At 38.6% G+C, this 22968-nt stretch overlaps 1 protein-coding gene across 5 annotated transcripts in view; it reads left to right on the forward strand.

The window, feature by feature from the left end:
- TASP1 (taspase 1) overlaps positions 1-22968 on the forward strand; it is a 78651-nt gene that overhangs the window by 50439 nt on the left and 5244 nt on the right. For all 5 annotated transcript variants that reach the window (XM_017818957.1, XM_017818960.1, XM_017818962.1 and 2 more), the window contains 3 exons: positions 3027-3137; positions 13466-13576; positions 17266-17339. In XM_017818957.1, the coding sequence (XP_017674446.1) occupies positions 3027-3137; positions 13466-13576; positions 17266-17339 (296 nt within the window). The remainder of the gene's footprint in view (positions 1-3026; positions 3138-13465; positions 13577-17265; positions 17340-22968) is intronic.

The following is a 22968-nucleotide window of genomic DNA, read 5'->3' on the forward strand; positions in this document are numbered from 1 at the left end:
GTAAGTTTGCTGCCTTATAGGTTGACATAAGTATGACATAAAGAAATGACTTTGTCTGTGGGGATGTAGAGATGTGTGATGTGTTAGTAGAACTGCAAAGCTGCTTTCTTTGTGGTTGATCCTGGATCACATCAGTGGGCTGCAGCTGTTCTTAACCCAGATTAAGTTTTCTCTCTCTGAATGTTTTTTTGGAGCAGACTTGATGTTATGGGAACTCTTCAATAAAGTCATTCTCTTGGGGGATAAATAACATTCTGCGTCATGCTAAAAAATGGCTATTGTCTTTTTGATGCCAGTTTAGGAAATACTTTAAAATTGTGAAGTAGTAACATCTGGTTTTATTACTTGATGCATAGGACACGCATAGGCTCACTCTCATTTCTGTGTCTCATTTGTTTGATTCCCATTCCCTGTGCTTCTTGCCTCATATAGGGTATAAGTGTTATATATAAAGATATTAACAGTTCCTTTTCAAGAAAAAAATCAACTTGCTCAGTTTTTGCTGGAGCATATGCTTATTTAGTTTTGTTCTTCACAGCAAAACTTTGTAGTGATTAAATTTCTTAGTTTAAAAAAAGTGATATCCAGGTTGTGATCTGTGGGTAAAATGCATCTTGTGGCTTCCCCCTCCCCCTCCATGTTCTTTGTCTGGAATAAGTAGTAGATAACTCTCAATTTTTTTGTGGACAGAAGCTTTTGAGCGTGAGTGTCATGAGGCAGTGAATGGACAGGCTGTAAGCAGCTGCTGAGGATGCTCTATTGCAGGAGCCTCTTGAAGATTATCTCCCCACCAGGACCCTTCTCTTGTCTCTTGACGCTCTCAATGAAAACACTTTTCCCCTTGTGCTCTCAAGAACTGCCTCCCTTGGCTGTGTAATTGTTGTAGTATTTCAGCTCTTTCCTTTTCCTCTGTAACTGCTTTTACTCAATCTGTTTGCTATACAGAGGATTTTTTTGTCTTTCTGTTGTGCCAAGTGTATGTAGATTCAGTGCCAAAGTGCCCCACTTCAAACAATTCAGTTGAGCTGAATTGTATTAATCAGGAGACACTGCCCATTAACAGGAGAATATAACTGAAGACTAAGGTATTGTTTTGATGATTGAACGTAGCAAGATTTTGGGACACATGCACACAATTTTTCATCAGTCTGATCCCTGATCTAATGGATCCACAATGCTCCTGAGGGTTTTTTGTTGGTTTTTTTTCCCTAATTTTGGAAATTAGGAGTGAGTGGGGTAATTTTTTTGTTTTCCTTTTGTATTAGCAATTTTTGAAGAACAGTGTTTGTAAACTTACTGTGCATTCAAGGGGGAGGGTATAATTGTGTGACAAGTGAACAGAAAGAGAGGGGTTTTTTTTGAGTAGCTTACCATGTTAATTAAGGTTTAAAAGTGGTGAGAAGAACAAGAAACCAATCTATGAGTAGCTCCAAGACACAGCACTAGACCTGCCAACGTGGTTTTGTGCCGTATTGTGCCCAGACCAGTCAGTGCTCTAAACTCAGCATGCTGGGAAGCACAGCGATGAGACACTCAACAGGCTGCACTGGGGCCACTTTGGGTTGGGTTTAGTTATTACATTTTTCTTTATGCCACATCTAGGCTGGCTTCAGTCAGTGTCTCAGAGTTCTCTCTGTTCTGGGCTTGTTAGTGCTTCCAGTAAAGTGAATGTTATCCGTGGAGACTGAGCTGTCTGAAGCCAGCCTAGGGCTGATGTCCTACCGGCTCCAGCTCCCTGCCATGTGGAAGCAACTAGATTGTTTCCAGCCATAAATTGTTTCTGGAAGCTGAGTAGGTGTATTTATGTAATTCTGTACCTGAGCTAATAAGTCCAACTGGATTATACATATATTTTTTTTAAGGAACCAGCACAATGCTTGCATCGCCTTGTCGTGTTTAATGAGAAATATGCTAGAAATATTTATATATAATTGGGAATTCAATGTATTTGATTTCTCTATGTATTCTGGTGTCTAATGCAGTTTTAGGCCCTGATATACTCTGAAGTTACAAATCTGATCAAACTGTAGTCACCTAAATTAGATAATTTGAAATCATTGTTACATTGTAGCTGTACATTAGTTGTGTTTCTCCTTCTTTCCTAACTGGATAACACCGTTTAACTGGCTCTTGCTTAGTCCAGCTGCTTTATCTGCTTCCTTGCCATTGAGGAAAAATGTCAACAAACTGGAGGCATAATTAGTATAATGACCTTTGTCTATATGCAGAAGGTATCACCGGAGGGTTTTCCTGTCCAAAAAAAATGTCGATCCAATAAACATGCACGGTGCCATTTGGCCTCATCGTGTCTCAAAGCACAGCACAGGAATGGAAAAGAGTGTAGGAGAAAAAATAGCAGGTGTGAAAGTGTTCCTGCAGAATAAGAGTAGGAGTAATGACCTGCTTGTCTTCATCCTCAGTAGGTTTCAGGTGATACAGAAAGCACTGAGGCAATGAGTGGTTGTTTGCAGAAGCTTTTTAGTTTCTTAAACCTCTAAAAATTACAGGAATTTATATTAGTAGTGCAGTGAGCAGCCACTCTGGCAGAAAAAGGATGGGTGAATTCATGTATTCCTTTGCTGACAAAAGGCTAGATCATGTGGACTAAGTAGAAGATTCTGTCATGCAGAAGGAGTTAGTGTGGCATTCACTGAAGATGTTCTTGGTTTGAAGACTTGCATGCAGGGATCATTGCTGAGAGAATGATGAGTAAGTGGATTCTGTCTGGATAAAGGTGACAAGTCAGAGAAAGTCTCATTGTACCCTTTTTATTTTATGAATTTGTGCAGTAGAAATTTCAGGAGAGTTGTGAGAAAAATGGTGGAATTTTCATGTGACTCAGTGCCACGCTTTTTTTAAAAAATTAAAAAAAATATGGCAGAAGCTTGTCATATGCATTGCTATGAAGAAAACGTCCTTATTTTTTGTAATTGCAGCCAGATTAATGTAATGATATAAATTAAAGACAGAGTTTCTTCATAGTGACACCTATATTTTGACTATTCCCAATCTTAATGTGTTTTTAGGTTGTGGAGAGCACCTTGTCAGAACCATACTGGCCAGAGAATGTTCATGTGCTTTGCAAACAGAAGATGCCCACCAAGCTCTCCTAGAGACTATGCAAAACAAGTTTATTGGTAAGTATATGGTCCTCATTGCCTGAAAGTTGCCCAACATTGTTTAAAATGCAAGTAACACTATTAAACAAAATTAAGACACTTATTTTTATGATTTCTGTTGAAGTCTTGTGTTGCAGTTGGCTTGGGATTTAGTGTTGTGTTACATCTGAAAAATGTTAAACTACAGAAGAATATTTTAGGAAATCTAAAGGAAAACCCTTGGAAATATCTCAATTGTTATGTGAGTCATAGAATACCCGGAGAGGTTTGAAGAAAGAATTTCCTGCCTGAATCATGGGGCTGTGGTGTACAATTGCATATTTTAGAACTGGTGGTTTTAGGAGCATTAGTAAAAATTATTCATCATGTTAACCCTTTTAAAAATAGCAGACCTCAAAACCATCTCATGTTCTGATTAAGTGCTTTAAACAGACAGATTCTGATTTGCTATCTACATGATGAGAATAATTTCTTGCAAAAGTGAAGTAGACTCCATTCAAAACCCAATTTTTTCCTTGATTAGAGAGAATTGCACAATCTGTGTTTAACTTCTTGTGAATATAGATCCTTTTTTCTTTCTTCAAGTTGTAATCCAAATACAAATTCGTCATTTTCATGTGTCATTTTCAAATATCCATAAAAGCTTGAACTTTTGAAAACAGCCTAGATTCCAAGGAGGCTTCTATAATATATGTTGATTTGCACTGTCTTTATAGCCCTTCAGATTTTTGAAGCTTTAGAGTCCGCAGACAATTTTCACCTTCAGAATTTCTTGCGGACAACACAGTACTTCTTGTACACTGTGCTGCCAAAGCTCATTTTTATGGTATTTTAATTAGAGCTGAAAGAGGGGCATGTGCACACCTTTTGGGGTCCCAGGGACTGATGCCCTTGGTCTTGGCAAGCAATGCATTGCAGTTTCTTTATTTATGTTTATAATGTTGAATCCATGTTAAACTGTGCTTCTGACAACATTACATTTGACTGTTTGAGGGAAATCATACTCACATTGGAAGGCTACACTTTATATTTTATGTTATATTGTATATATATGTCTGTATATATATATTATATTGTATTTATATATCCATTTCTAGGTGCTGTAAGAATGCAGAAAAACCTTACTGTGTGTTGCCCAAAAAGATCCTAATCCAAGCAGCAAAATTTTAACTTTTTATATTTAATCACTCATTCCAGTGCACAATGGCACAAAATCAGGAATTTGTATACCCAAGAGAAACCTTTAGGAAGGAAGCTTGTGATAACTTTGCTACTTTTTTGTAGGTATTCTATGGAACTGGCCTAACTTCAGGCAAGTCAGATCTTTAGTCCACACTCTCAAAATATATTGTGCTGTTTGTGGTAAGAGTACTTAAAAGCAAGCACTAACTGTACATATCTTTATAAAATTTCATATTAGTACATACACACAAAAAATGGAAAGCAACTGATGAAGTAATTCATAGAAACTGGCTGATTAAAAAACCAAAAAAATCAAACTTTTTAGTTGAGGTGCCTTCTTTAAGTTGGTTTTCTCTGTTCTTTTTGGTAACAGTGAGCAAAAATGCAATTCTTCGTTTGCTGTTTAATGCAAACATGTTTTGCCACCAGTTTGCATAGCAGATGTTTTCATTTTAAATGTTAACTGGCTACTATGTGATATATACATTGTATTCTTTACTGGAAATGTAAAAATATTTCTGTTGGAGATAAGAACATATTAAATGTTGCTGAAGTTTTTGTTATACCTGAAGCTATCAGTTGCAGAGAAAGAGGAGCTGCACAGACAGATACCAGGCTAACAGTGTGATGTCTTATTGCCTTGGGAAAACAGACTTATCCAAACAAAAGAAGGGAAAGTGAAAAAGAATGAGAGACAGGATCAAATTAGTGGTTTTCATGATAAGAAAATTTGAAAAAGCTGCTTTGTAACTCCTTTTTCAAGTTTCATATTTTAATTAGGGACAGACCTGGCTTGTATTTTCAGAAACTTATCGCTGCAAGCTTTGGTTGCCTGACAGCAACCAAATGTGTAGTATCTGCTCAGTTGTACTTTGGGGCAGTGCTGATGTGGGGAAAAAGAAAGATACAGCCAGCTTTGGTCTCTGTGAAGGTGAAGTGCTTGGATGCTGTGTTTTGATTAGAAAGCATAAAATCTGCTTTGCCCTCCGCTGTCCTGTGAATGAAAACTGATGGAGGAAGACTTCAAAATCCAGATATATCTTACTGTTTACATGTGACATAGTACTGAGTTTGTAGCCAGTAGTGTAATTTTGGGGGATCTTGGCAATTCTGAAGATTCGTAGGCAAACTCAGGAAGTGTGGGTTGGACGAGTGGACAGTGAGGTGGATTGAGAGCTGGCTGAGTGGCACATCCCAGAGGGTTGTGATCAGTGGCACAGAGTCCAGTTGGAGGCCTGTCAGTAGTGGTGTCCCCCGGGATTCTGTACTGGGCCCAGTACTGTTTAAGTTGTTCTTTAATGACATGGATGAGGGGGTAGATGCCTCCTCAGCAAGTTCACTGATGACACAAAGGTGGGAGGAGTGGCTGATACCCCAGAGGGCTGTGTTGCCCTTCAGAAGGACCTCACAGGTTGCAGGGATGGGCAGAGAAGAACTGTCTGAAATGCAGCAAAGGCAAATGCAGGGTCCTACACTTGGGGAGGAATAACCCCAAGCACCAGGACAGGCTGGGAGTGATCTGCTGGAAAGCAGCTCTGCAGAGAAAGACTTGGGGATCCTGGTGGACAACAAGCTGTCCATGAGCCAGCAGTGTGTCCTGAGGGCCAAGAAAGCCAATGGTGTCCTTGGGGAGCATTAGGAAGAGCGTTGCCAGTAGGTCGACAGAGGTGATCCTGCCCCTCTGCTCAGCCCTAGTGAGGCACATCTGAAGGGCTGTGTCCAGTTCTGGGCACCTCAGTACAAGAGAGACAGAGAGCTCCTGAAACAGGTCCAGTGGAGGGCAAGGAGGATGACTGGGGGACTGGAGCATCTCTCTTAGGAAGAAGGGCTGAGGGAGCTGGAGCTGTTCAGCCTTGAGAAGAGACGACTGAGAGGAGACCTCATCAATGTGTATAAATATCTAAAGGGGGTGTGCCAAGAGAATGGAGCCAGGCTCTGCTCGGTGGTGCCAACCACTAGAACAGGAGGCAGTGGGCAGGAACTGATGCACAGGAAGTTCCACCTGAACATGAGGAAGAACTTCTTTACTGTGTGAGTGACAGATTGCCCAGAGAGATTGTGGAATCTTCCCTCGCTGGAGATACTCCAGAATCGTCTGGAGGCAATCCTGTGCCATGTGCTCTAAGATAACCTTGCTTGAGCAGGGAGGTGGGACCAGATGACCCACTATGGTTCCTTCCAACCTGACCCATTCTGTGATTCTGTGAAAGCAAAGTTATGTCTGGCAAATACAGTGAAAGGGTTGAAAATGTGCATTGTGCTTCAAACAATAGGCTTGTACTAAACAGGATTTTTTTCCTGTGAATTTTCATAGACAAAGTGCTAGTTGATAGCTCAGGATCTGTGGTGCGATGCAGGATTTCTTAATGTTGTGAAACAATAGGATCAAGTGGGCTGATAGACTCCTTGCTGGTTGCATGGATTCTTCTCTTGCCTTACTTAAAGCCCTGTTTTGTGATCCTGTCAAACTTTCACCAGAATTATAATGGAACAAGGCTGAAAAAACCTCAGCCTATAACAAAGCTGAGCTAGAATGTTTTGATAGAAATCAAAATGTGCCTTACTTGTATCAGAGGGATGAACAGCTGATTTTGGCAATTGCCACCAGATTGGTGCTTCCTGTTTACAGAACTCTCCGAGTCTCTGCGGAGCCCTGGGAATCCTTCCAGCTTGGGAATGCCTGGCTTAAACAGTGAGTGCTGCTTAAACAGCAGGTGATGAGCAAACTCATGTCAGATGTGCTTCTCTCATCCTTTCTCAGAACCAGCTTACTGTGGATAATGCACAACTGATGGTTGAATTGGAGGTGAGAGAAATTAAATTTAGGTTTTTTGTAAAGCAAACGGGCTCCATATCTTTAGTCAAAGAGCACAAAAGGCTTGGTTCTCAGCTGAAGAATGGTGTTCTGTAAACACAAATACCTTCCAAACAGGAGAACAGAGGATTTGGTTACTCATCATTCCTTTCAAATGCAGCCAAGTTTGTGGAATGTAGACTTAGAGTAAATGTTTGTGTCATCTCACTGGCGGGAAATCTGGGCTTTTAACAGTGGCAGTGTTACCAATGGTGCTTTAAAGCTTCTTATAAGGTATTAGGAAATAATGAGCTGAAAGAAATAGTTAGAACCTGATATTTTTTCTTTCCTTAATGGAAATATGCCTCTCTATTCTTGTATTTTTAAATTGTGTTTCAGTTGACAAACAAGCAAAGTCTGCAGAAAGGTAATAGCAGAAGGATAACGCTGAAACTTTCTTTTTAGAAATTTAGTGTCAAATTCCTCTCTTCCGAGCAGGAGTTCGGAGAGTTAGGAATCATAGAATACGAATTTCCTGATTATTAATTATGCTTGTTGGGAGGAAAAAGCCTCAAACTTTAACAGTTACAAGACTGCCAGTGACTGGCATTGCACAGTGTTATTGTTACTTTATATTTTGGTGCTTCATCACTCTAAGCCTTGTAGTATCCTTTGTGGTTTTGTAACAGAGGAAGCAAGTTATGGAAGGGCTTTTATGCTTCTCCATGACACAGAGGAGAAGATTTGAGAAGAGAATGAGGTGATCCTGAAGTTTCATATAACCTATTTTATTTCACAAGTTTGTATTTGATGGTAGACAGAATCTACCATCTGCATTATCTGTACAATCTTCATTATCTGTACAATCCATCTAGAAACTTAACACAACATGGTGATGTTACACAAGGGTTTGTCTAGGTCCTGCCTGTGCTTCTCTGTGTCAGGAGCATTGGGGTTTTATTGCTCCGTGGTATCCTCTAGTATTTAATTTATTTAATTATTTAACCCTGTAAAGTTTTAAAGTGCAGGTGCTTTCACTTGCAGCTTCTTTAAAAATTCTAAATAGATGTTTTAACTTACTGTGAAATATAAAAACCTCTGCTTTCAGACAGCTTGTGCTTAAACATTTAGCAAATAATGGTGCATGAAATTAAAAGCAGGCTTCGTTTAGTGCTTCTTATATTCCTCTAATGTTTATTTCAGTTGTTATCTTGGAGTCTAGTGGGATAGAAAGCAGAAGCAGAGCGGCAAACAGCTTCACTTTCAGCACATTTTGTACACAAAGCCTCCAAAGTGTAGGTGATCTATAGATTGTTGTCCTGATAAAGTCTAAATTTCCCTCACGCTGCAGCGCAAGGAGGTTTAGAACTGTTTAGCTGTTAAAACTGGGGGATGCTGAAGCACTTAATTGGTTACACCACCCCACAGTGTTGAGACCAAAGTCTTAAGCCTTTGAAAGCTAATGTAAACAACGGAGCTGGTAATGGTTTCTGTGCTGTGGAAGAGTATGAATGGAAAACATCTGATGAGCAGCTGGTTCATCCTTCAGCTGGGTCAGTGTAAATAAAACACTTCTCTTACAGCTTGGTGTCGAACCTGTGCTAGAGTGGATCAGTGCAGTAGCTACAAATGGGGACAAAAGGCACAGGATCTGAGGGGAACCACTCACATGGGTCGCCTGCTCTGGAGGAAGCAATGGGAGAGAGGTGTAATGGAGAAGAGATGTCAAAGAAAAAGTGTTTTTCACTTGTAGCTGTAGTTCCTCCAGAGCAAGGGTGAATGTTGAACCCATTATTTGCTTTAACACTCCTGAAATCTCTAAGTTCTATTCCTGGTCAGCAGCTGAACCTGGGTCGTGGTGTTCAGTTCTGGTTGCTCTTGCAGAACTTGATGGGATCAGTGAACGTGGAGTTGCTCTGAAGACTGTTTGCTTCTTTGTAAGAGACCATTACTGCATATTAATGAAGTACAAAATATATAAACAAAAACTTTTTAATGCTTTCTATATATCAGGTAGCAATAACAGAAGAGCTGATCTTTGAAGGAGGGAACTATATTTTGTAAAATACAATTTTGTGACTGGGGGAGGTGAGGATTAAGCCAAAACTAGTGAAATATGGATTTTGTTTGGGTTTTCCTACCCCTTTCATCTGATATGGCCAGTCAGTGCTAGCATTATTAGTTAGTGCTGCAGTTGAAATTCTACTTTGGATTTTTCGTGCCACATTCCTCAGTGGTATGCCAGTGTAACTGGGAAAGGAACGATGGCTTTCATGAGAGTTAAAAGGGTATTAAAAGCCCCAGGTTTCTGTAGTGTTGCCATTAGCATGCTATTAGATCAAAGATTTGTCTAGCAGTTCTATTTTATTGCAGTGGAAAACAATATTTTTGGCTAGCAGGCATATTTTGATTTTTATTTTACTGAATTTTTAATTTGTGCAGCAAGATCTATCCTTCTGAAGAGTACAGGGAGAACAAAAATGGTGTAGGAGTGTGGGAGCCAGATCACTTTTTCCTTCTAATGAGAAACCATTCTGCCTTTAATATACCTGGCAGTATTTCAGTTGCACCTTTTCTCGTCCTCTAGAAATACTAATTAAATAGAAGGTATATGAAGAAATGTCATCACCTATATTGTTATTTTTTACAGAAGTCTGCACTATTATTTCTTTTTCTCAATGGGTTGACTGTAGCAAAATGAGTTTTAGACCTAAATTAATGAAATATGTTCTTAACCTTTGAATTCACAGTGTTTTGAGAACACTCAGATTAATTCCTATGTACAGTGGATAGATTCTGTGTAGAAATAAAGTATAATACTGCTTTTGTATTGTTATTTTTACAGGTTTAATGATGGATGCATTGCATTCAGCTGTCTGGAATTTTGCTTACCATAGACCTCCTAATATGCACTGTATTGCTGTGTTAACATACACTCATCAGCATAATTGTAATCCTCAGTAATAAGTTTGCATATCCAGAAAGATCTTTGTTTAAAAAAGTTAATATATTTGAATCCCTCTTTTAACATTTTTAAAAAATGGCTTTAATTGGAAAATAAAATACTTTCTCTGTTTTAAAGAACATGCTGTTCAGTGTATATTTAATGTGGCTTAGAGGCTGATTTTAAGAGAGGAGAAAGAGTCTGAATTTACTATAATGTAGAATACAGTAATATTATTACTCTAGTCAAGTGGATTTTACTGACACTGTTCTGAGATTGATTCCCCACAACTTCACCAGTGAATTGGAGACAACACTCTCTATTGTTGCTGATTTTGTACTGAGATGGTTTAGCTGATGTTCTTTTTTCAGACTTTCCCCACCTTTCCAGAATGATGTTCATTCTGCAGGTGATGATAAAATGGTGTAGAAGACCCAAAGGGCAGCACTGCTGTGTTTTTGTCTGTAGGAGAGATAATGCATCCCATCATCTTTGCTTTGTTTGCATAACACAAACTGTTAAGAAATCTGGTTCAATATTCCATTCAAATGACCCACTGCAAGTCACTTCAAACCATTTTACCCATCTCCATCTCACCCCAGTACTACTGGTAAGGTCAGTTCTTACTGAGTTAGTGCAGCATGACCTGGTTTCATGTGTCATTACCAACATTTGCCCTTACTCCAGGGGCCCAACTTGTGTCATTCCTAAAGAAGTCAGTGTCTTACTCATCTGGTGTGTTTTATGAGTGCTGAAGTTAAAACTTTTCTCCCACTTTTAACATGTGCAGTGCTATTAAATTACTCCTCTTCTGGAGTTTTCTAGTTGAAATAACAGTAGGGTGACAGTGTACTTCAGCTGAATTAATACAGCTAGTTTTTCTAGCTTTTGAGTGTTTAGCATGGATTTCAAAGCCTTTGGCTTTTTTGGACCGATAATAAAGCTTTCATGGTGCATAATCATTGAAGGAATTCTTGGTTCAGAAAAAACTGTGTACATATTTAGGGCAATACAGTGCCCACCATGTTTAATGTCAAAAAATAAATGCTATTTAGGCTGACAAAACAATTCTCCTGGCAATTGTTGTGCATGCAGAGGTAGAGCATCTCTTTGGATGAACCTGTAAGCTCAAGACTTTGTCTAATGTGCTTGAAGCTCCAGTTTTAAATTATTTATTTAAACCCTCTTTTAAAATAAGTCTCACAAAACACACGCTGTGAGTGATTGCTGGTTTTTTTTATTCTGTGTTTCACTGAAGGTGAATGTTTTGTTCTTGCACCGAAATCCCTGTAAAAGTGAAAGGATTCTGATGACAATGTAGCACTACGTATTTTCCTGCAGACTCTCTGAATGGAAAGAAATATACTGCTGAGTCTTCTCTTAAGGTTTAAAAAGAGCATGTGCAAGTTATTCAGATTAGTGAAAATTTGTGATGATGGTACATAGTTGATAAAATACTGGTAAAATATGTGATTGGCTTATTTACAAGCTTTTCTTTCATTTGTTCTTTTCAGAGGGTGGGAGAAAGAAACCCCTAAAAAAAATGATTAACCAAATGCAAGCATTTCTAGAAGAAGACTTCAGTGGCACCAAGTCTATAATCAGTAGTTGCTGTCTGGTTTTGTGTGCATTCATTCAGTTTTAGTGTTTTACTGTGGCCTTAGATATGTACTTTGTTTGCTGGCTGTGTTCTGCTGAAGTAGAACATTTTTAACGATTCTAACTTAAAAGATGATTAGTATTTTTCACTACAACCTTGAAAGCATCTTTCTCAGCCCTTGAAAGAGGAGGAGAAGCTGCTTATTGAAAAACAAACTGAACCTTTTTCTTTCTCTTTGCAATGACTTTTCACCACAGCAAGGCTAAGAGCCTAAATTATTTGTGCAGCAGAGTGTAAAATTAGGTCTGCAGACCAAGTTTGGGTTAAGACACTGTCTTTGAAGTACCTGAGTTTCTGAAGTAAAGATTAAAGAATGCATGTCCCCTATGAAGAAAACCACTTTTTTTTTTTTTTTTATTCATTTGCTTGCAGAAATCATGTTATATCAGCCAGCACTTGGTTGGTGCAGTGAAAGTATAAGAGATATCATTAGCACCTTGGAAAGCATGGAGTGAAAGGTTTTGATTTGGGTGGTAAAACTCTTTACAAGTTCCCAGGCCTCACCCTTATATTTTAACCAGACATATTTTCCTCTTTTGTTATCTATTCCCTTATCACGGGCTGGATTCTTGGTTCACAGAGGTTTGGTCACAGTCCTGAATGAGTAATACAGGAGGTCTGGCTGGTACCTAATAATAGTTCTTGTACAAAGCAAGTGCTGCTTTAAAGATAATATCTGTTTGTATTAGATCAAATAAGACATTACTTGTAATTTTATTATTTATTTATTATTTTCCTGAAGTGTGGGCTTCTGTTGTAATGACCACCTTGTATCACTTTTGAATGTGGCTGCTCTTATGTTGAGAGAAAACGTGATAAAGATTTAGTTTTCCTTATGGCAAAGCTTGAAGTTGGTTTTTATTGGGCTGTTTTGCTGTTGTTATTTGCATTAAAGGAGTAATTTTAATCATACAAATAGCTGTGGGCAAGTTAAAGGAGTCTGATGAGAAGATCTGCTCTAAAGTTCTTGTGGCCAGCAAATTACAGTGTCTGTGCACTAGGCATGGTATACTAATTTATTTAAAAGAAAGTAATCAAAAAGAATTATATGAAATGCCTGCTGCAATTGTATGCTCAATTTTGAATCACAGTGTATTGCAAATGTGTGACAAGGATCTCAGTGGGCTTAAGTGTAAGAACTTGATTAGTTTTGTTGCTCAAGACATTTTAAGTTGTTTATAAATTACACCATTGTTTCCACGTTCAAAACTATAGGAATCTTATTTCAAATTACAAACCAGAGAAAGAATACTTAGACTTGATTCAGCTAACTTGAAAAATTTTCCAGCTTCTGATAGATGTTTTGTATTGTATGTCTTAAATTAACAACAGAAAAGCCACTCTAAAAAGTAGGATATGTTTTGGCTTTCTGCTCATATTCATAAAACAGGAAGGAAAACACTACAGCAGTTTGATGGTGTCTCTGTACAAAGGGCTTTAAATTGGGGGGAAATGAATAAACTGTAAAAATGACCCAGATTTGCTTGATATTTTCCACATGTGGCCATCTTTATATTAATTTTAGTACAGAAAGAACTAAATATTGAGCTAATTTTTTTTTTCAACTTGACACTGTTTTTCATTGTTACACCTTCCTTGATCCATGAAAAAATGGGTTTGCCCTCACAAATGCGATTTCCAACGTGTTTGTTTTATTCTGTGTAGCTCTTTTACCTTTTTTTTTTTGATTACTGGTAGATTAGTAGATTAAAATTTAGAAAATCATTCATTAGAAACAAATAATTCTCCCCACCACTTTTGCCCAGGTTCCCCTTTTCTAGCCAATGAAGATGGTGTGCTCGGAGGGGTGATAGTCCTTCGGTCTTGCAGGTGTTCAGCAGAGCCTGAATCATCCCAGGAAAAACCAACTTTACTAGGTAAGAAATCCTTCTTCATCTTTCCCTGAGCTAGGTGCTAACTCAAAGTGAATGGTGAAGTAAAAACTGCCTTTGCACATTCACCAGTGTTTTAAAGCCACAGGGAAAAAAAAAGGAATTGAATTGGAAATGATAAAAATCTGGACAGTGAAATAGGGAACAAACAAGGCTAATCTTACTAAAACCGTGGAAAAGAGTGTTCCTTCTGACTTGTTATTTCTAAGCAGAGTTGTGATTCAGAGCGTTCTGTAGGATCCTTCTAAAACCATGGCACAGAAATGAGTTGCTTGTGGCAAGGTAGGATATGTTCGTCATGGGAAAAGTTGCATTTTTAGCTGGGGGTAATACATATGACTGTTTACTGCTTCTCAGTGGTTTAAAGGCTTTCTTAAAAGTTCCTCGTTCCTCATTTTGCAGGACAAAATGTGAAAATTTGAAGGATACACTTAAAATTTGGAAGGGAAGTTGTTTTATGGTTAAAAACCCTTTGTAATGCCCAGGAAAACCTGCTCAGATAAGTCACAGTTTACTATTTGCATTTGCACCCACCAGGACTGTTTGCTGCTCATATTGGGATCAGCAGGAAACTGTACTTTGCCTCCACCAGTATCTGTCTGGTTAAAAAGGGCTTTATAACCCTTCAGCCCTGTTTCTGTCCTGGAAATGCAACCCTCATCTCCCTCAGTGCTTTACAGCAGAACAAGTGTATTATAGAACACTGCCATGTGGTTTGTCTGGGAGAAACACCTAAAAAACCCCAAAGGCTGCACGTTATGAGCAGAGCTGGGTAGAAATACAACCCAGAGACAGTAAAACCTCTTTAAGGGAAGGAATTTGGGACTGAATTACTTCAGGCTGACACTTGTGCCATCTCCTTTCCTGTGGTGCTCCTCAGATGTGGGCATGTGTGTCTGGTCATGCTGTTGGGTCACATCGACCTGTCTAATATATATTTGTGTTCTGTAACCAGAATTTCAGTGTTTTTCCTTTGTATAATACTCTGCTTTATTATTATTTACCCAACTGTGACATCAATCTAGTGGGAAAGCATCCTGCAACATAAATTCTGCCATTAAAAAAGAGTTAAGGAAATGAAAATACAAGTTTAAGTCAGAACAAACAAGATCAACTTAACCTTCAGTTTCTTACGTTTGGAAGTGAGAGAATTTTTTTCTGTTCATTTAATGTTCGTCATTCACGTAATAGAACGTGTTCTATTAATGGAGGTTTGGCATTTTTTCCTCAAAAATTAATGAAGAAAATCCCCATATGTGGTACATCGTAAGTAAAGACTATTTATCCATTGATTCTTCGTTTTCTTTCCACTGAAATAAGATTCAGGTAAACTGTAGCACAGTATTTTTTCTGTACCAGAGACATTTCCTGAGTTAATGCACAACTAAACATATGTAGTGTTTGTGTTGCTTGTACTGAAAAGAAGTTGGTCAATACTAAAAAATTTAGTGTACCGAATAAGGAAATCTCATGTCTTTATTACAGGGATCATATTTTTTTATTTCTTTTTTTTTAAATATTGAAACAAATTGCAAGGAAATTATTTATTAAATGGTTGAAAATATACTTACCAGAAGACATTTCACATGTAATTTATAATTTTCATTGTAGTTCCACTGCTTTTAATAGCTAACAATAACCATGGCTCATGCTAGTACAGTCTACCTTTGGTGGATAATAGAGAAGGAGAAAATTATTAAAATTGTAAAATACTATATCTAGAGTTATCAGAGGCAGACCTGTTCCTCAGCTTCTCAAAAGTGAATGATAAGATTAAATTTCTCTCCAAAAAATAAATGCTTTCACTGACAGTTGACCCTTCAGGGTGTCAGGGAGAGGTTGACCCCACTGAATGCCCTTCCATTGCACAAAATATGTTTCCCTGTCTGAAAGCTTTTGACTAACCTTTGGTGATACCAGCCCTGAATCTATTACGGGGGAGCAAAGCCCAAACCTCAGTGAAGTTCATTTTTCTTTTATGATGGTATCTACATATCTATCAGAATCTTCAAGTCTAAACTTTGATCCCCTACTGGGGGTTAATTGCTATGCAAGGAGAAGTGGTTCAAAGCAGGAGTGTGCTCAGCACAGTGTGACCTTCCCCAGCCATCTTAAAGGAACATGAGGAATAGGAAGGAGTAAGAGTTTTAAACCCATCTAATGATGCTTTTTGCAGTCGCTCTCAAAAGAAATATGTGGAAATGTCTATTCATGACATCCTGTGTAATTCATGTAAGACACTCCTGTAATCCAGAGGAGGAATTTATATTTTGGTGCATTTTTTCAACCTTTTACAGAATTCTGGGTAATGCCCTGAATTCTGATCAACTGTTCTTTCCTTTTCTCCCTTCCAAATTATGTACTTAATGAACACAGAGAAAAATGACCAAGAAAACCATGTGGCAATTTATAAAGCTTCCAGTGACTGAGAGCTGAACGTATGAATAATGTGCTTTTACTCTGAATTTGTGTTGCAGCCGATTAGGAGTACGTGTGTGTGAAAAGATAACTGTGTATGTGTCAGGGAATTAAAGATCACTGGAATGGACTGTTAAATAATTGATAAATCAGGCCGCTTTCAGACTTCTGGACAACACCTCACTGCATTAACAGGCATTAACAGCACATGTGAGCAGTGATTCATTATCACTGCAAACACAACAGTTGGTCTTTAACCAACAGTTTGTTAATTTATATCCTAAATTAGCTATGAGTGCAGTCCCAGAGACCTGAGGCTGTATGGCTGGTGCTGGAGGTCCACGTGATCAGATCTGAGAGTGCTTCGATGGGGAAGACAAAATCAAAATGATCTTGTTTCTTCTCCATCTTTCTTTTCCTCTCTTACCTTTGGTGCTCCTTAAGCTCTCCACAAAGGAAGGGGGTGATTGCATGCGCTGTTGTACTTCAGGATACTTTCGGATCCAGGTCTTGCTCTAATTTTGCCAGGAATCTTTCTTACTTATTGTGTAGTGTTGCTCTGCTTCCCTCAGATGCCTCTCCTGCTTTTTCTGCAGGATAGTTTGGCTTTCACCAGATGTCTTTCCTGCCTGCTTTATATCTTCAGCTCCCATATTGCAGGCTTGACTACTTCTGCATGTTTTCCTGTATCTTACTTGTGCAGCTAAACCAGAAATCTCCATTTAGCCATTGGTAGTTATATACTGTGTATATATTTATGCTCAGTTCTGTGAAAAAAAAAGCTTGTAACTGGCTATTCTGTTCACAGTGTGTCAATTCTACAGAATCCTTGTAGGCCATCTGAGTTTCTGCTGGTTTGGTGTGCTTTTGTCTGGGTTCAAGGCAAGCAAATGAAAATTATATCAGCTTTTACTTTGCGGTTGGAACAGGCACCTGCTTTAGAAATTAGTCCTATCTTTTAACTGCAGTTTCTCATCTTGGAGGCTCCAGGTCGTTGAAGTAACGTTCTCATTCTGGGTATTAGTTCTGCAGTGTGTGACTGCAGACAGTGGAGGAAAATCTGGTTTGTTTGATAGCTGTTTCTTATGAGATTGAATTATCCTGGTAAGTAGTTTTCATTCTTCAAGTCTGCTTTTTGTCCTTTCCCAAGAGATATTTTAAGCTGTATTTGTTCCTCAAGATTCCAATCTTGTTAAATTACGTCTTATATTTTAATCCAAGGCATTTTTTGTGAATTCTTGCATTTTCCTTTATAGTGGAGTTTCTGTGGAGCCATACAACAGAGAGCATGTGTGTCGGATATATGTCTGCACAGGACGGCAAAGCTAAGGTAAGCTATGAGGAATAGGTTTTAATAGATTAGAAAGAGTGCAGAAACTAAGGAGAATTTGAATTAATAATAATGAGATATATAAGAAATTTCTTTCTTTCATAGAGTGGGAAAAGTAATGGGTGCATAAGCAGTTAAATGTATCAATTGATTGGGCATTTCTAATTCCTTTTTTTTTTTAATTGCAGCAGTTAACAATCCTATGCTAACATATGTTTTATTCAGGATAAGGTGTCACAAACACATGTCCATTCCCTCTGCTGACAGTAATTGTATTTGAATAACTTCATCCAGCTTGATTCAGTTTTACTGGCTATTTAGGGTGGTACTGTATTTTTCTGTGGGCATGTCTTCCTTCAGATAAAGCAATTGCACCATCCCATCAAGGAAGTTGTAAAACAAACTTCAAACAATTCCCAGAATAGCCTCTATGATAAATAATGTGGATATTAGCATCCATGTTTTCAGTTTCTTGGGGCCTGATAATTTATTTTTAACGAAGGAAATAATATGTTAAACTTGAATTTAGCAATGGAAACTGGAAAATTCCTTAACATCAAGATCAAGGAGTAGGGATTAAGTAAGTGGATAAGCCGTCTATTCCTGGAAATGGAGCATTGAAGGGAGAAAAAGGTACTGCAGTGTAGCAAGTAGAGCATTTGGGAGAGGTGTTTGGACAATGAGAATGGACGTGGAGGAAGCTGCAAGCAAAGACAGAATCATAGTTTCTGTAGGCATTTATACATGTGCAGCCATAATCATTCAAGACTGAGAAGGAAGAGTTCAGAACTAGTTAGAGGAAGGGGGAATGAGCTGGAAGAAGTATCTGCTGAAGAAGAAAGTTTAGTCATCAGCCATGGAGGGGGAGAGAACTACAAAACCCCAGCCCTTCTCTCTCTTTCTCTTATTTTTCTTTTTTTTTTCCCCTCTATTTTCTGTGTTTAATTTGAGAGATAAATATGAAGGAGTATGCAAGCAAGGTAATCAAAGAATGTACAAAAGCAGGAAATCTACCTCAGATATTTTAAACAACAAAAAATGGTGTAACACACTCTTTGAAGCACTGGGAATGTATGAGTTCATCCTCCTGGAGTAAAATGTGTAGGAAAAAAAGCTAAGAATGCCCGATAAAGACAAAGAGAACAAGCAGCTGGTGAAGGAAGTGCTGGTAGAGGTGTTAGTGAAGTATTTGCATTCATAACTTACGTACAATTCTTTCCAGATAACTATTCATGGAAGAGAGTGTGATTTTACTTCTTTTCTTAATATTTATTTCAGATTTATTTGAAAAAAGCCCAAACTGAAGCTTAAAGTTCAGACTGAACTGAGAGAAACTAAAGCAAGCTCAGCTGCGGATGTTCTAGTATTGGCTAGTTGGTTTTAAAATCATTGTCTTATGTTTGCAGTTAAAGAAGAACTGTGAGATGTTAAATGTTTCCAGTGTGCACACCTGCCTCTGGCTTACACTGTGAGGCTCAAAATGTTATTTTTTCTTCCTGGTAGTGTCTGTCTAATTAATAACCAAATGCTAAATATGAAATCTGTCTGGTAACGAGTACTAGCATGACAGTGCCATGCCCAGAGATGTTTCCCTACTCACAGTTGCAACATTTGACATCTGGTGTGCATTGTTTTCATACTGCTGGTAAATTCTCCAGCTGGTAATCCTGATTGTGCTGACAGACACAGCTGCTCTTCTTGGTTCACTTTTAAATTATGTTTTTGACCTTCATTGAAGAGTTAATCCTCCTCCCTTTCTTCCTCCTTTGAGTCTGTGGCCACAAATGCTTTCCAGAGAAAAACCACAAACGCTTTTGCTGCTGACTTCTATTGATCAAAAAAAGTCTTCTGTCATAAAAGCTGGAATTTTATTCTGCTACAACTAGGACTAAGTTATAGATGGAAAACTGGGCTTGAAATAGAACACAATGTATTGCAAGTGAAAAAAAAAAATCTGTTCTTTCATAGAGTAACTGTTTTGGTACAGTTAATTTTGAGTGCTTGCCATGAAAGAATAATGGGATAAGAATCCATAAAAGTATAAAATATCACTTGTTTATGAGGACCATAACAAAATGATCAGGCAGCAACTTGTAAGGAAACGTTTGCTTTCCTGTTTTTCTAGGGTGGTAAAGAGCTTCAGGTTTTATTTCTTTCATCAGTCTAGGACTTGAGTTTTATTCTTAAATTGAGGGGTTGTCACAGTGGCTGATTTTGGACTGGTTTAATTTAATGCACATGAAAACAAAAGCAAGACTTCTAGAAAGTGAGAAGGTTTTTTAGTGTCTACTGCTATTAATTAGACTAATATTAGAATCTTAATTATATAAAGGGCTACATACTAAGGACAAAAGTATCCTGCTTTATAGTGTGGTTCTTTGGGTATGGGAGGTTAATGTAATTCATAATAGAACCCAGCAAATGGTGGTTCTCAACCCCAGATGAAGACTGTGGAGATGCAGGATGCCTTTCTTACAAGACAAATACTTACAAGCTGGATACCAGCTCACCTGCAGACACTGGTGTGCTCAAGATGTGGAGACACACTCGGCCAGTTAACTCTCAGCAACTCCTCAAAAGAACAGAGGGACAGGAAAGTGGAATGGGAGACTTGAAGTGGTTTGTACATCCTGACCTGCTGGTGCTTCTGGATTTTAACACCGTGAGCTCTCCCAAGTACTGATTTGGAAGTATCCTCGCAACAGGGGTTTGTTTCCTCCCAGTTTAGGGAAGACTGGGTTCTGCAGCTGGGCAGTCACCTACAACCCAGGCAGCCTGAATGATAACTCAGCAGCATCAAATGGCTGAGCCTGCAGTTTCCACTTTTTGGAAAGGTGTCCAGTCTATTTCTTTGGAAAGCCAGTTGCCTGGAAAAGTCACCATTTCCCATTGGATTAAAATGCTTGGGTTGAATGTTACTTTAAAAATCCCATGGACACTTGCCAGATGAACTAAGTTCGCACCTTTTTGCTGACACAGTCACCTCTCGTCGCATGGCTTATTATTTTTTCTTGATGCTGGAAGTATTTCAGCTCCTCCACCACTGATAACTCTGGCAGTGTCATCTTTATCATCTGCATAGTGGATGTCCCATTGGCTTTCCTCAGATTTTCATGCCCTTGAGCCCTTACATCACTGCCACAAGCAGCTGATCAAGGCATATCCTTGCTGGTTCAGCTGGATTCTTTTGTTCTTGTCATCTTGTCATCCCTCTTGGCACAACCAGCTTCATAATCACTTGGTGCCAGGGTTTGCCACGTAATTTGGGGAGAAATAATCCCTTGAATTCACCATAATGTGCTTTTAAATGTAAATAGGGAATGGGAAGGAAGGAGTATTAGTGGGTAGGTTGCATAAGTTAATTGACTCTTCTCGGTGACATAGTCTTCATGTCTTATTGTTCCTTGTCTGCTGCCCAGTGGAGGATGCTGCAAAGGAAAATAAGTCCTTCAGTCTCAAATGACAGTGCAATGTATGCCTGCAATGTGAGTTCTCATGCCACCTGCATCTCTTGGACGTTCTGGTCATGGGTGGGAAGCCTTTTTTTTTTTATTTAATGTTGTGTATCTCTGCATAACCCAGCAGGAGCCCTTTTAGCTCAGGCAGGGTCTGCACAGTATTTGTTTGCTCGAGTCCTGCAATATTCTGTGTGCAGAAAGTCTAAGTGACCAGGATACTTATTTTTTCCTGGATCTCACAAGTGTCTTGCCATGGTGATTGAGAGCAGTGGCTCTCTGTGTGGTGGCTGATATTTTTGCTTGAAAATAGGCACTTCCGCAGTGTTTTCTTTAGCATTTGAAGTCAGAGTGCTTTTTTTCCAGTAAAAGATCCAATCTCAATACCAGCAAAGTGCAGGTATTTGAAATAATTTGTCAACTCACTATATTTCTTAATATACATAACTTTGCTCTATGATCTGTGTATAAATGATGCAAACTTTTGCAATTATTTTAAACGTTGCAATACTTCTGAGATATCCTTGTAGTTCAGCCTCATAGGTTTTAGTTTTTCTAACAGCTAGATGACCTAGACAGTGAATTTCTGAAAATCTAGTTGCAATATTGAACGTAATCCAATCCAGTTGCCAATTTAAATCTCTCTCTGGCAGATGCACAGTTCTTACAGCATGAATTGCTAAGCTTTATGTTATGGCAGGTTTTAATAATGCAAAGCTACATGTGCCATGCTTTCCATTTCCTAATGAGCCAAATTCAAGTTACTTTGCAGGACATGGTGTAACAGTAGTGGAGAGTGTTGCATTTTGCTGTGTTTGAAAACATCCATCAGCAGCGGATGCTGTCCACACCAGATGTTGTGGTTGCCATATGCAAACAGAAACTTTTATCTTTGACAGTTCATTTCACTTTCCAGTATGAGGAAACATGGTGGACAGGGAGACCATTTCCAATTCATTTTTCCTGTGGAGGTGTCAGGTGTTGTCATCAGATTTATTCAGCTTTACTGATGCTGAAAAATTTAGCACGAGTCCTTCCCTCTGTGTTTGAGGTGATACATGTGACAAACACTGGTTTCAGGATGAGCTTCTGTATTTTGCTTGGTGACTGAAAGGTCTGTGAAAGCCCTTTGTCAGGAGAAGAGCAGTTATCCAGTGCTAGTTGGGTGAAGAAACACATCTTGGAAGAATCCTAATTCTAATTTGAAAATGAGTGGAAAAATTTACTGAGCCTGTTTGGTGAACAGAAATACGAAGTCAAATAATTCAGTCATTCATTTCAGACTACAGAGACAGTCTTTTAACTTCATGAGACAGGAAAATATATGTCACTGTTATACCTAATTTTCCTTAATCTGCACTCTTGTCTGGAGACTGGGGAATCAGTCAGAAATTTTTGTTTGAAAAGAACACTGTGCATACAGTGGGGCATCCAGTTCTCTTATAAAAATAAGGTTTTTCTATTTATTGGAAATAACCTTCAGTGCTGAGATGCCAGTTAAAATGTTTGGCTCGTAGACCTTGGTGGAAATTCTGGGCTCTGAGATGAGAAGATAGGTTCAGTTTTTTGGATTGAGTTCTTGCATAAAACCAGTAGTTCTAGAACTGTCCTTGTATCTGGCTGACGTGTTTTAGAATGGAGCAGGGGAGATGGGATTGTATATCCAGCTATGCAAATATTAGTGCAATAGCCTGACTTGGCACCTGCAGTTCAGGATGGTACAAATCACATTTGAAGATACATGGCAGTATTTTAGAACACCTCTACAAAACCCCGGGACACTGAGCTGAACAGACGATGGGTTGGTTTGTGGCTTTAGACTGTCTTAATACATGTATCAGTGATTTGGTTGGATATATAAATAGTTTGTAGTAATATACTTAACACAGAGAACGAGTCTGAGCTTGGAAAACCATTAACTTCATGAGCAACCTGTATGTAGAATCAGTATTTTCAGTGCCTGACAGCCAGAAACACCCCATCAGTGTGTCTTTCTTTCTGCCATTTGCCAAGAAGGACGATATTCTGGAGCCTCTCTTTTTATTTTTCCCCCTTTATTTCTTAATTGAGATTTCACCAAAGGAGTTGCACATGGGATATTGAGATAGCAGCAGTTTCCAGTGTTTTCAGGGCACCTTCTCCTGTCACACTGCAGGTGTACACACAAACTAGGT

This window comes from Lepidothrix coronata, unplaced genomic scaffold, assembly GCF_001604755.1.
Source record: "Lepidothrix coronata isolate B3197 unplaced genomic scaffold, Lepidothrix_coronata-1.0 Scaffold71, whole genome shotgun sequence".
NCBI lineage: Eukaryota > Metazoa > Chordata > Aves > Passeriformes > Pipridae > Lepidothrix > Lepidothrix coronata.